A 12,107-nucleotide genomic window follows, 5' to 3' on the forward strand; every position below is an offset into this window, starting at 1 on the left:
TTCTCTAGGAAGATTTAACTCTAGTGGAAAGAGACCAAAAAAATGAAAAGCACTAGTAAACCACTAAATACGCAAAATAATTTCAGATATCATTGTTAGGAAATGAAATAAGGTCCCTTTTTAAAAGGGACTGGGGAGAAGAAACAACTGTAGATAAGGTGTTCAAAGAAGAGCTGAGGAGGCCACTTTGGAGCTGAAACTTGACTGAACGAAGGAGCCAGTCAAGCAACAATGGGTACAGGGAGCATTGCAGGCAAAGGGAACAGGACGTTCAGACGAGATGCTGGACTAGAGGCTGGCTTCTGGTGAAGACCACTTCACCTCTTAGACTTTTTTTTTAACGTGCTTAACAGTAGAGCTGTGTTTCTGATTTATAATCTAAATGACAGTATTGTTTGATACGATTCTTTTTCTGTTTTTTTTTGGCAGTGGGCTAATAATCTTACTTTAAGAAGGCTGTGATCTATACAAGTCACGGACCTAAGTTGGCTTCATAGGAAGAGGGTGGACACAGGGGTTTACATCTGTTTCCTGGCAGAAAACCCCATACCTTAGGCTCTGCCTGGGCAGTGGCACACTGCATTCGAGGCTGGTAAGGGCCCAGAAATGGCAGGATCAGTAGGAGGTCTCCAGAAGGCCCAGTCACACAGACAGAACTCAGACACCTGGGAAGGGAGCCACTGGATGATGTGAACATTTGTTTTGGTGCCAGTTGAGATTATTCCCAATATGTTTTTGGTTATCACAAGGTGTAAATTCTAAAACAACAAAGAAGGAAATAAAATTATTATTTTTTTTTAGAAAATACACGGCTTAAAATAATTTAGGGAGTAGAAGTGGGGGGGGGGGTGCCATGAACTCAAACAAGGTTCAAGTGGAATAACTTTTAAAACATTAAAAATCACTGCCTAGACCAATGCTTCCCTAACCTAGACACCCTGAACATAGTAATAGGAATTAGAAAGCTATTTGCCGTGTTTCAGAAATATGAATGGATAATAAGGCTAGACAGGCTATCATTTACTCCGTGCCTTTCAGGTCACTCTTTCATTGGTTTATTCAGTATTGCAGCAAACCCTTAATGAGTTATCCACTGTGTGCCAGGTATAACGCGAAGTGCTAGGAAATTTTTTAAATGACTAAAATAAGAATCCTTGCTGTTGAGACATTTTAACCATCTGGAGAGCAAAGAGACCTGTAAATGGATCATTACAAAGCAGGGTAACATGTACCGATAGAGGTGTTTATGGAGTGTTTGGAGAAGTCCACACAGTGGGGCAAGTGCTAGGGATAGGGTTTTGGAAAGCTTCCTAGAGCAGATCTTACTAAATCCGAGTTTAAAGGACATATATAAATTAGCCAGATGGGTCCAAGGGAATGAAATTCTTGGCAGAGGAGTGATCGTATACTTACATGTAAGGCTTTTAATTCTCCAGAGTACTGATGCATTCTATCAGAATTGTGTTCAGCTTTGAGGAAAACTCTGGTATCAGTAGCTTAAGCAAATGGAAGTTTATTTGTTTCACGTATTAAGTTGGGAGGGAGGTGACTGCTGGCTTTGGTTCAGTGCCTAACGATGTCAGTACTGCCACGTGTCTCTGAAACTCCCTGAGCTTGTTGCCTTATGATTGAAAAGGGGCTTCAGCTTTGGGTATCATATATCTGTGTTCAAGCATGGAAAAGGAATAGAAAAAGGGCCACATCTGTGAATCAGAAAAGTAAACGTACCCCCAAGGAGCACCCCCACCCAAACCAGAAGACTTACCCTTCTGTGTCATGGGCTTGGACCAGGCTACATGCCCCCGATCCCGCACTGCAGCACAGGCTTTGTGTGCGGATACTTAACCCTCCCACCCTCCAGAGTAGAAACCCAACAAGGGAAGCAAGTTAGCAAGCCCTGAATCAACCCAACAGTGGTATCTGCCAAAGACATTTCATTTTACTTACTCCTTATGATAAGCTTATAAGTAGGAAGAGCAAGTATTATTGGCTCCACTTTGCAGAAGAAACTGAGATCCTGCAGTCACAGAGCTGTACCTTTATGTAGCAATAACAACACAAAAAATGAAAGCAAATATTGATTGCGTGCTTAGTACAACCCAGACCATGCTAAGCACTTTACATTGTTCTCTTACTTCCTCCTCTTATAGTCCCGAGAGGGAGGCTGTCCTTATTTGATAGGTGAGCGGTCTGAGGTGTAAGGAGATGTTGCCCTAACTCACACGGGATCACAAAGCTAGCATAGCACAGAGCCAGGACTCTGACCTCAGTTCTCCAAAATGCCAGCCCAACGCTCTTCTCACCTCTTATACCTTTAAACTCTCAGAACTTTCTCCCTGGGGATCTGGAAAGTGTGCCATCTCACTGTCATGGGAGCCCTTGAAGCCACCCCATGCCCCTGTTACTCTTGTTAATTTATTTGACCCACTCCTGTTTCTTCATTATTGCTTTTATGAACAGAGAATCCAGCAACACATTATTTCAAATGTCCTGCCATTATGAATGCATTTCCTTTCATTGTAATAGCACCAACCATAATGAGTACATTTTGTATCCGTGCAGATGTCACTGGTGTTTTTGATGCTCCATTCTAATTTATGTTAGAAAATGAATAAAGTATTGCCCAGGCTCCCATTACTGCCGAGGAAATGAGGGACACCCTGTGTGTATGCATATGTTTTTGCATTCATGCGGCAGAAAGAACGTTTTGGTCAGAATGAATTGTGTGCCTGAAATGAGTCTGGCCCTTTCCTGGAAGGACACACTGGAGGTAATTTGCCGTGCATGTCAGCAAACCTGTGCAAGCAGGTTTCTTTATGAATGCGTGTTTGGGCCTGCTGAAGGGACACAAATTATAGTCTGATTTTGTTAGAAAGGGAAGATGAACAGCTTAGCTGATGGAGGGATCCAGGTCCTGGGGTACCCCAGAATCTTCTTGCCTTCGTATACACAGCCTGCAAGGTTGCTGTTGTGCTTGGTGCCGACAAATCACCCCACCAGTGAGCCACACGCTGTCACAGCCTTTTTGACATTGAGGGTGGCTAGTGAGACAGGGCCACTGGGGAACAGAAGGTGCTCTGTTTGGGGCTAGTTGCATGAACTGATCTTTACATTGAGAGTCTGTCCGTGAGGTAGGGGGGTGATTGTAGGCATGGAATTTGAAATGCCAGATTGTGGTAGAATGTGGCTCCTTTGTGGAGAGAGCCTGAGTTACTCAGCGATCCAAGAAATGGTTTTCCCTGTGTTTGAAACAGTATGTGGGCCATAAGTCTCTAGACCCTGAGCCTGTTTGTCTGTCGGGGATACTTGGGGTGGTATCATTTTAGATACGTCTATGCCAAACATATCCTTTCCAAGGCTCAGGATTGCGGTGGCGAAAGGGTACCTGGAAGATAGCCTGTGAGACCCATTCTTAGGAATCTTCATTTATCGGTTCTGGGAACTAAAAAGGAGGTAGCACGGTGGTTTGCAGAATAGAAGAGTAGCCCAAATGTCTATAAAATCCTATATTTTTATATCACCTATTCCAGCTAAATCTTTTAAATATGAAGGAGTTGGCCCTTAATAAAAATTGTCTACTCAGTTTAGGACTACTAACTTAGTATACATACAGATATGCAATATGCACATAGATGAGGGGGTCTGGAAATGTTTTAGAAAGGGCCAGACCCTTTCTAAAATTTGGCTTGGGAGAGAGCAAAACTTTTCTTTATATCTAAGTTATCTTAAATCTCACCAGCTGCTTCTTGTCAAAAAATCTACCAGAATCTAGACTGGAATTCCAGTATTTGTCCTTTTCTGTTTCATGGGGAATGCTTTCCCCTCTGAGGCTCTCTGTAGCCTTAATTTTTGCACAGTGCATCACCTGGCTCTTCTGTCAATACCTGAAAGACAGATTTGAAAGAACTAGTTTTTCCAAATCTACCTAGAAATCTAAGCCCAGATAAGACCAATGCAATAACCATAAAGAAGTTATTGTTCTTTGCTTCCTTGAGGCCAAAAAACTAACACTTGTCCTATACTGAAAGGTCTACTATTTTATAGGAGATTCTGTAGGACCAAATATACTGTTAAAACACAAATGTATCTAGCTCTTAGTTGAATTTCTGAGTCCCATGTTCTCCATTATTGCAAACTCAAATGCCAGTAATGCCTGCTGCAGCCTCTAAATGGGAACAGCAAGAGGCGAACACTTCCAGAGCTCTGCGCGTCTGGGCAGTCTGCGCCATTGTTCACCATTTGCTCAGGAGCAGCCTTGGGAAGCACATTTTACTTTGGCCCCGGGGCAGGGTTATTCTCTGAAAGGAGTGCAGAGACGAGGGTGCAGCTAGAGCCACATCTCGCAGCGGGGGCTTCAGGTTTCCACGGACAGATCACAGAAGAAGATGCAGTTTACCACTGGAGCCGTTTGGAGTCAGAAGTGTAGGAGACTGCAACCCAAGAACCTCTGGGTCTCCACGCCACTGTTGGGCTTAGAGTGAGGAGCTGGGGTGAGAACACAGTAGCCGCCCGGTGCTCCTTCGGGTCGGTCACTGCTACCTGCTTGGTTAAGCTGGCAGGCAAGCCTGGGAGCCCGCCGGCACTGCTGTCCCGAGGAGCTGCCCATCTGAAGAGAGTCCCTCTAGCAAATGTGCCTTCAGGGGACTATAGAACCAGCGGCAAAGCCATTTGCATTCATTCATCCTACACGTGCCTTTTGCCTCCTAAAATGTTCAAGGTTCCTGCCATATGTAGATATGTTTCTGGTCTCTAAATAGCTGTGCTTATAGTCCACTCTGAGATGATTGAGCAGCAAGGGAGAGAACCAGGCCCAGGGAGAATATGGCTCTCTCATTCCTGAACCGAGTTGTTTGTGCTCCCATGGCCATTCTTTTGTTATGGTTGTCCTTGGCCATGAAACAAATGCAAGATCTTTACGCTTTTCCTGAACAATAAATGGTACCAACTGAATGAGAACAAGTTGATGCCAAATCTATGTATTTTCTGATCGCTTATCTGAAATAAAGCAGAAATTACTCTAATAGCCATCATTTATGTGGACCTTGTGCCAGGTATAGTGTTAAGGACTTTACTAAGGTATCTTATTTAGTGTTCACAACCGCTCTCTGACATAGGGCTTATTGGACCCATTTTACATGAGGATTTAAAACTTAGAGGGGAAAGTGACATTCCCAACGTGACAGTATCTACTTGTTTCAGAACCCAGTCCTTCCCTTTCACATGGTCATCGACAACTGAAAGACTAAAGAAAGAGTCCCTTGAAAAGACTCCGCTAGCCCACTTAAGATAGCTTGTTCCATCTTCCTTGAATCCAGTGCACAGGAAAGGCCATGGTGCTGTCCACGCCAGCCACACTACTGCCTGGTGCACCGAGGCTAAGAACTGCCAGCAGGCGGCTCAGCACCATGCACACCCGGCAAGGGGCCCATCGCAGCCCAGCAGTGGCTTTGCTGGGAAGAACAGTGGCTTTGCTGTGGGGCAAACCTGGGCTCCAGATGTGATCAGGTCACCAAACTCTCTGAGCCTCAGTTTCCACATCTGTAAAGCAGGGAGTCATAAGGCCGTCTTCACAGAGATGCGGTCCACATGGGATGAGAAATTGTTTATTACTACCTAATATAATGCATGCTTACTAGATAATTTTTAAAAATACATAGTTGCTTAAAATGTCATTTTACTCTGTGTTAACAAAAGGTTTCCCAGGCACCCTGAAGTGTTTTGGCCCCAGCAGGAGCAGGATTGAAAGACACAGTGTTCTGCAGTTTCCCCAAAGGCAGGTTCACTCCTTAGAACCAGTTCTGCTTTTTATGGTCTGTTTTTCCCTCCAAGGTAGGAGGTGGACCGATGCCTACCCTTCTGCCCTCCCTATCCTATAGCTCTTCCCCAAGAATTCTCTCACCTCCCTTTTGTGATTTCCTTAAGTGCTTTTAATGGCTGCTTGACACTAGAAAGATATTCCCAGCAGGCACTCAATTTGTAATTGCCGCTTGTTGCTTGATGTGAACTTGTGGCTGACCTCTGGGAAAGCAGTGGGGACTGGGGGAGGGAGCTAGGCTGTGCTCCAGCAAAGCAAGGCGCTAGGTCCCCGAGCAGCTGGCAGGCAGCCGGAGGAGTGGCTCCAAACATTTCCCTCACACCTTTGGCCACCTCTGTCCTGCGTGTCTGGAAGTGTAATCGGTAGAGGATTGTGGTGTGGGTAAAGCCCACCATTCTTAGCACCAACCGAAAACCAGAACAGAAGCACAGATAATGAGCACAGGCTGCGAGAGGTACGTTTCAGCAGAGTCTGCGTGTTATCACGGAGAGGAGGCGTGCAGCGTCCTTAGGGTCATCCTGTATGCCCCAGAGCCAACCAGCCAGCATTTCGTGGCCTGCCACCTGGGGGTCTAGGCGGCCTCCCACTTTTTTTTTTAAACCTTCTAAATAGGACTGTCTTCACCAAGGGGAAGGTGATTGAGAAATGGAGGCAAACTGCAGATCTTATGTCTTCGTTTCACTAGTACACACACAGCTGCTAAGGAGGGTTGTAAGTGTTCAGTCACAAGACACACCCTCGAGCAACAGCTCTCAGTCTAGAGGAGGAAAAGCCAAGTATCATACAGGGTTAATCCCACCACAAGAGACATGTGTAGCTGGTGACCAATGCCAGGGAAATGGGTTTCATGCTTCGTGCCTAGTCATGTGCGACTGACTTCTTGAACCTTATGGGCTGTGCCCTAAACCACACAGCCAGGACTTTACAAAGAGGCTCCAGTGCCCACCACTGTTCACAGCCTCCATCCTGATCTCTTAGTCCTGCTCCCCTTGCACTCCACTTCCTGGCCTGCCTGGACCTTCCCAAGTTTGGACTGCTTGATGAATTATCCTGTTCACGGACATGGCTCACTGCTTAAGGCTGCCACTCCGCTTCTCACGCCAGCTCTGACTCCTGCTGTGCCTCTATGGCAGTTGTTCATGCGTATGTCCCTAATGCGGCTTCTAGCTCGGCTGGTCTCACCGGGCCTCCGGATTCTACACTCGTGCCGCTCTCCCAGGAGCAGTAGCACCGCCAAGTTCCCCTTAGCCCGACAAGCAGTCCCGGGCTCTGCGGGTCTGAGAGGGGAATGCGGATAGTCTCTGTAGGCCGGAGGGGTCAGCACAATGTGCGTGGAGGACGTACATGTGAAGGCCGGTTCTGATTTGGGTAGGGCAAAGGAGAGGGCGTTGCTATTCCAGGCTGGAGCAAGAGAGGTCCTTGTTATGACTTGTGAACAGCTGTTAAAGCCGTCAGTGTGAAGGAGGAGTTTAGAACTGGAGCTGCCCCAGAGATTTAAGGATTATCTGTGGATTTCAATGCCATTACTGTTCTTTACTGGAGGGGAGGGGAGGGGGAGTTGGAATGAAAGAGAAAATAAAGCCTGTAGTACAGAGTTATGTCAGATTCATAGAGTCCTACACTCCTCCTCCAGGCAGTTTTTACATTCCTATGGTAGGCCTGATTTGAGCGTCTGCCTTTAACCCCTAGCAAGAGCGCCCTTTACAGCCATGTTGTGACCGTTCGTTCCGGTTAAGATGAATAAGAGCTAAGTGGGTGACCATCTTTTCTTTTACAGAGACCGGTCGTTCCCGCCTTGGTTGCTAGGCCCCTAATCTAACGCCATTTCTAAAGCCTGGTCTTTCCACCCTCTCCAGTGGGCAAGAAGAGGCATAGGGTTAGCCACCAGAATCCGTCCCAGCAGGACTCCAAGCACTGTCAGAAATCAGACTTACATCTGGGGCGCCTGGGTGGCACAGCGGTTAAGCGGTTAAGCGTCTGCTTTCGGCTCAGGGCGTGATCCCGGTGTTATGGGATCGAGCCCCACATCAGGCTCTTCCACTATGAGCCTGCTTCTTCCTCTCCCATTCCCCCTGCTTGTGTTTCCTCTCTCGCTGGCTGTCTCTATCTCTGTCGAATAAATAAATAAAATCTTAAAAAAAAAAAAAAGAAATCAGACTTACATCATAAGAGCCACAACACAATGGCGATTATGTGTGGTAAAGGATGTGTTAACCTTATCATGGCAGACATTTTAAAACATATACGCGTGCCAAATTATGAGAGCGCCTACCTTAAACGCGCACACTGTTATATGCCAGTTATATCTCAGTAAAGTTGGGGGAAAATGAGACGCCAGAGATCAGAGAAGCAGTTTGGGAAGGAAAAGAACCTTCTCTTTCCAGCTGAACATAAAGCAAGCAGTTCCATAGGCTTTGCTGAAACTTCCATATACAGAATTGTCGTTTTTTTAAACTTTTTTTTTTCTTTCTTGTGTGTATTTCAGTCAAGGGCTCTAAAAATAGTTTTTAGAGAGGAGTGACTATTGTCTCACAGCAAATGTTTTTTAATTTAAAAACAACCCCTGAAAGAATTCTCTCATCTTTTCCCCAAAGTGGTTAGCTGGAATGTTTATTTTGCTGTCATTCCCTCCCTCCACCCCTCGGCGCCAGGGCTGAGTGAAGACGGCAGTGGAACGTTTTAATAGCGGGTGGGTGAGTGGGTGGGGAAAGCAAAAGATCTCTACGTTTCTTGTTAAAGTCTCATGCGGGTGTAAAAGAACCATCTGATATGTGTACTATCCTGTATGAGATGGAGTTCTGATTGGGACTCAGAAGCGAGAGCCCGAGCCACCATCTAATCCAGGAAGGAGGAAGGGAGCAGAGCAAGGCAGAGTGGAAGTCTGATGTGTCAGGCACGGTCTTACACGGCGCCTCCTGAGAGAAGCAGTCACTTCAGGAGCATTTACCACGTGCCGTGTGCTTGTACTTTTGTAAGGGACCTGGACTCATTGACCCTGTTTTACAAGTGAGCAAACTGAGGCCCAGTAGAATAAGTTTTGTTCAGGGGGACCCAGTTAGTAAGTGGAAGGACTGAATTCAAACCTTGGTTTCTCTGCGTCCTTCCTGCTCCTCTGTCTGAAAGCCAGGATGGGAAGTCTGACGGCAGGAAGCCATCTAGATTGTAGACCGATGCCTCTCGACTCCGCAGCCTTGGAGGGTGACTGGGCCTTATTCGATATTAAGGAAACATTCCCCTGGTGCCCTTCAGGGTATTTGGATTATCTTGCTCTGGCTAGGCCCTGAAATTGGGCCAGTGGAGAGCAATTGCTTTTCAGGTATCATGAATAAATGTTATGACATCTGATTTATGTTGAGAAGTGAGCCATAATCAAGTTCTCCTGCAGGTGGGTGGGATAGGTGTGAAGTGGTGGGATGATGTCATTTGAGTGTCACAGCAGATCTGACTTCAGAAAAAACCAGAAGGAAGGTAGAATATGTCTTTAATTATCTTTATGTGCTTCCTTCAGCACCCTCTGCTTAGACCCTAATCCTGGCCTGTTATTTTATTTTATTTTGATGATTACTTATTTATTTATTTATTTATTTATTTGACAGAGAGAGAGACAGCCAGCGAGAGAGGGAACACAAGCAGGGGGAGTGGGAATGGAAGAAGCAGGCTCCCAGCGGAGGAGCCTGATGTGGGGCTCGATCCCAGAACGCTGGGATCACGCCGAGCCGAAGGCAGACACTTAACAACTGCGCCACAGGCGCCCCTAATCCTGGCCCTTTAAATAAGATTATCATTTCTCTTTCCCTAGCAAAACTTAACCATCTACCCTGTCCCATCAACTTCTGAGAAGACAGCTGGCTTACCCAGAAACTCATCTGTGCTCAAGTGGTGTATGGGGGCCCCATGACCTACTCTCATCTTGTAATGTCTACTGATTTTTTTACTCTAGGGGCTCAGCCAGAAGTGCAGTACCTCAGACTAAAGGAACAACTTGGATAAGTTCTTCAGGTTTAGTGGTTTATGGGGAGATCTTTTGAACATGACAAAGGCCACAGCTGCCTCTTACCCAATGTCATGTTGGGTATCTGTTTCTTCCGCCAGTGCCTAGGGCAGCCCTTTAATTCAGAGCAGTGGACTTTGTTCAGTCTTGAGATTGGGTGATGATATGCAAAGGGTGGAGACCTGCAGTGTTCCTTACTCTTTTCTTTCTTTGTTTTGGGCTCTCTCCTGTTTGGTGTGTTCATGTGTTTTGGGTCATCTTCTTCTCTTCTGGCCCCGCTGGTGCCCGTCTCTCATCTGACAGAACTGATGTGGAATCCCGGAGAGCCTGTGGTAAGATTGGCTGAATGTAAATTGGATGTGATGTTCATCTCCTTGGCTGTCTGCATCAATAGGGGCAGATTCCTGCAGTCCAGACCTATTGGCTGTATCATGAGCTTTTGGAATAGTGGAGTGGGGGTAGCTTTCTTACCTTCTTCATTTCCTGAGGGGACTCCTAGCAAGAGTGTTTACTGCAAGGGGCAGGGGTAGGACAGAGTAATAAATCGGGAATCAGACCTCCATCTGAATGGTTCCATTTTACAAACTTCGTCGTAGTTACACTCATCTCAGAGAAGGTGAGCTGGCAGAGATGCCGGAGTTATTAGTGAGGCACAAGAAACCTCCTTGTAGTTCACTGTCTCCCTAGTTCCAAGCCCTCTCACTGTCCCTGGCATGGGCCTTAGACTCTTGGACAAGTGAGTCTGACTCTGGCAAGGAAGGAGTCCTTGGCTCTGCTTGGGAGTGCGTCCACTCACTCCAGACCCCAGCATCATACATTGGCACCTCGATACCCTTCCAAGCTGAGTGTCAGACTTGCACTGATGATACATAATCACACTGGAGTAGCCTGATGCCTGCCTGGCCCCCACGTAGGCTTTATATTGAGCTACCGCTGGGTGTTTGTTTTTTCTTGCTTCTCTGAAATATCTGTTTGTGCTGCCGTAGGGAGTGTCACACAGAGCCCAGGCGGAATATTTTTTTTTTATTTTTATTTTTTTTAGGATTTCTTTCTTTTTTTTTTTTTTTAATTTATTCGACAGAGATAGAGACAGCCAACGAGAGGGAACACAAGCAGGGGGAGTGGGAGAGGAAGAAGCAGGCTCCCAGCGGAGGAGCCTGATGTGGGGCTCGATCCCAGAACTCCGGGATCACGCCCTGAGCCGAAGGCAGACGCTTAACCGCTGTGCCACCGCACCCTCCAGGCGGAATATTTTAAACCTAGCCCTGGTTCACATTCTGGCGTGCTGGCAGTGTGGTAGATGTCACATGGAGCCCTGACACCCTTCTCACCTCCTGCTCTCTCCCATCCACATGCCTCCCATCTTCTTAGGAGACACTTCAGACATGACCCATGGAAAGAAGTACGAGAAGCTGCTAGCGAGATACTCTTTCTCTCGGGTGCCCTCTCACACTCTACCTCCAGCTGCTGTGAACGTCTCACGGCTCCCTGAACATGCTGAGCGGGTGCACATCTTCAGGACTTTGTTCAGGCTGTTCCCTCCACCTGGCACGCCCTCCTTCTGGCCCCATAGGCTTCCTGGAAAATTCCAATCCATCTGTCCACACTGAGTGGCAGTCTTTGCTGACTCTGCAGCTGGAATTTACCATCTCTTCCTCCTCATAGAGCATTGGCTGCATTCTTTGCCAGTCGAAGAGCTCCAGCTGAGCCCCCTCTGTAGTGCCCTCCCTGGCATGTAGTAGGGGCTCAGCCATCATGAGGCGAAATAGAAGCAGTCGGCTTTAGGATGGAAGCAATCTAAAAACGGTTGCATTTGGTTGAGTGCCCATTACTTGGTAGTAAAGAAGCTAAACACTTGACCCATCAGCTCATTTGGTATTCCGGTCCACTCTGGGAGGTCCATCCTGGTATTTCCCCTGCCTCAGTGGCCCTCCAGCACACATGCGCCTATCATTCTCTGTCCCAGCATCCTGCCTTACCTTCTCCACAGTTCTTTCCTCTATCTGAAAGTATCTGTTTCCTTGTTTATTAGACGTCTCCTTCCCTAGAAATGAAGCTTCATGAGAATCAGGACCTTGTCAGTCTTGCTCACTACTGTGATGCCAGCACCCAGTATGGCACCTCATATACTGTGGGTGCTCAATAAGCATTTATTCACTGAAAAAGTGAATGAATGAATGACACCCCATGTCACAGACAAGCAGATTGATTGAAGCTTACAGAGGTTCAGTAGCTGTGCCTAAGTCATCCAGCTCAGAAGGGCCTAGATGGGAATCCTGGTGTTATTCCAACGCAGACGAT

General features: G+C 46.8%; 1 protein-coding gene across 2 annotated transcripts in view; it reads left to right on the forward strand.

Moving 5' to 3' along the window:
- Positions 1-12,107, forward strand: part of TRIM44 (tripartite motif containing 44) — a 108,553-nt gene that overhangs the window by 79,448 nt on the left and 16,998 nt on the right. Inside the window, exon 5 of one of the 2 annotated variants that reach the window (XM_026512108.4) lies at positions 10,110-10,138. The exons of the other annotated variant lie outside the window; for it this stretch is intronic. Within the exon in view, the coding sequence (XP_026367893.2) occupies positions 10,110-10,138 (29 nt within the window). The remainder of the gene's footprint in view (positions 1-10,109; positions 10,139-12,107) is intronic. 2 annotated transcript variants of the gene reach the window in all.

The sequence above is a fragment of the Ursus arctos genome, unplaced genomic scaffold, assembly GCF_023065955.2.
Source record: "Ursus arctos isolate Adak ecotype North America unplaced genomic scaffold, UrsArc2.0 scaffold_23, whole genome shotgun sequence".
NCBI classification, from domain to species: domain Eukaryota; kingdom Metazoa; phylum Chordata; class Mammalia; order Carnivora; family Ursidae; genus Ursus; species Ursus arctos.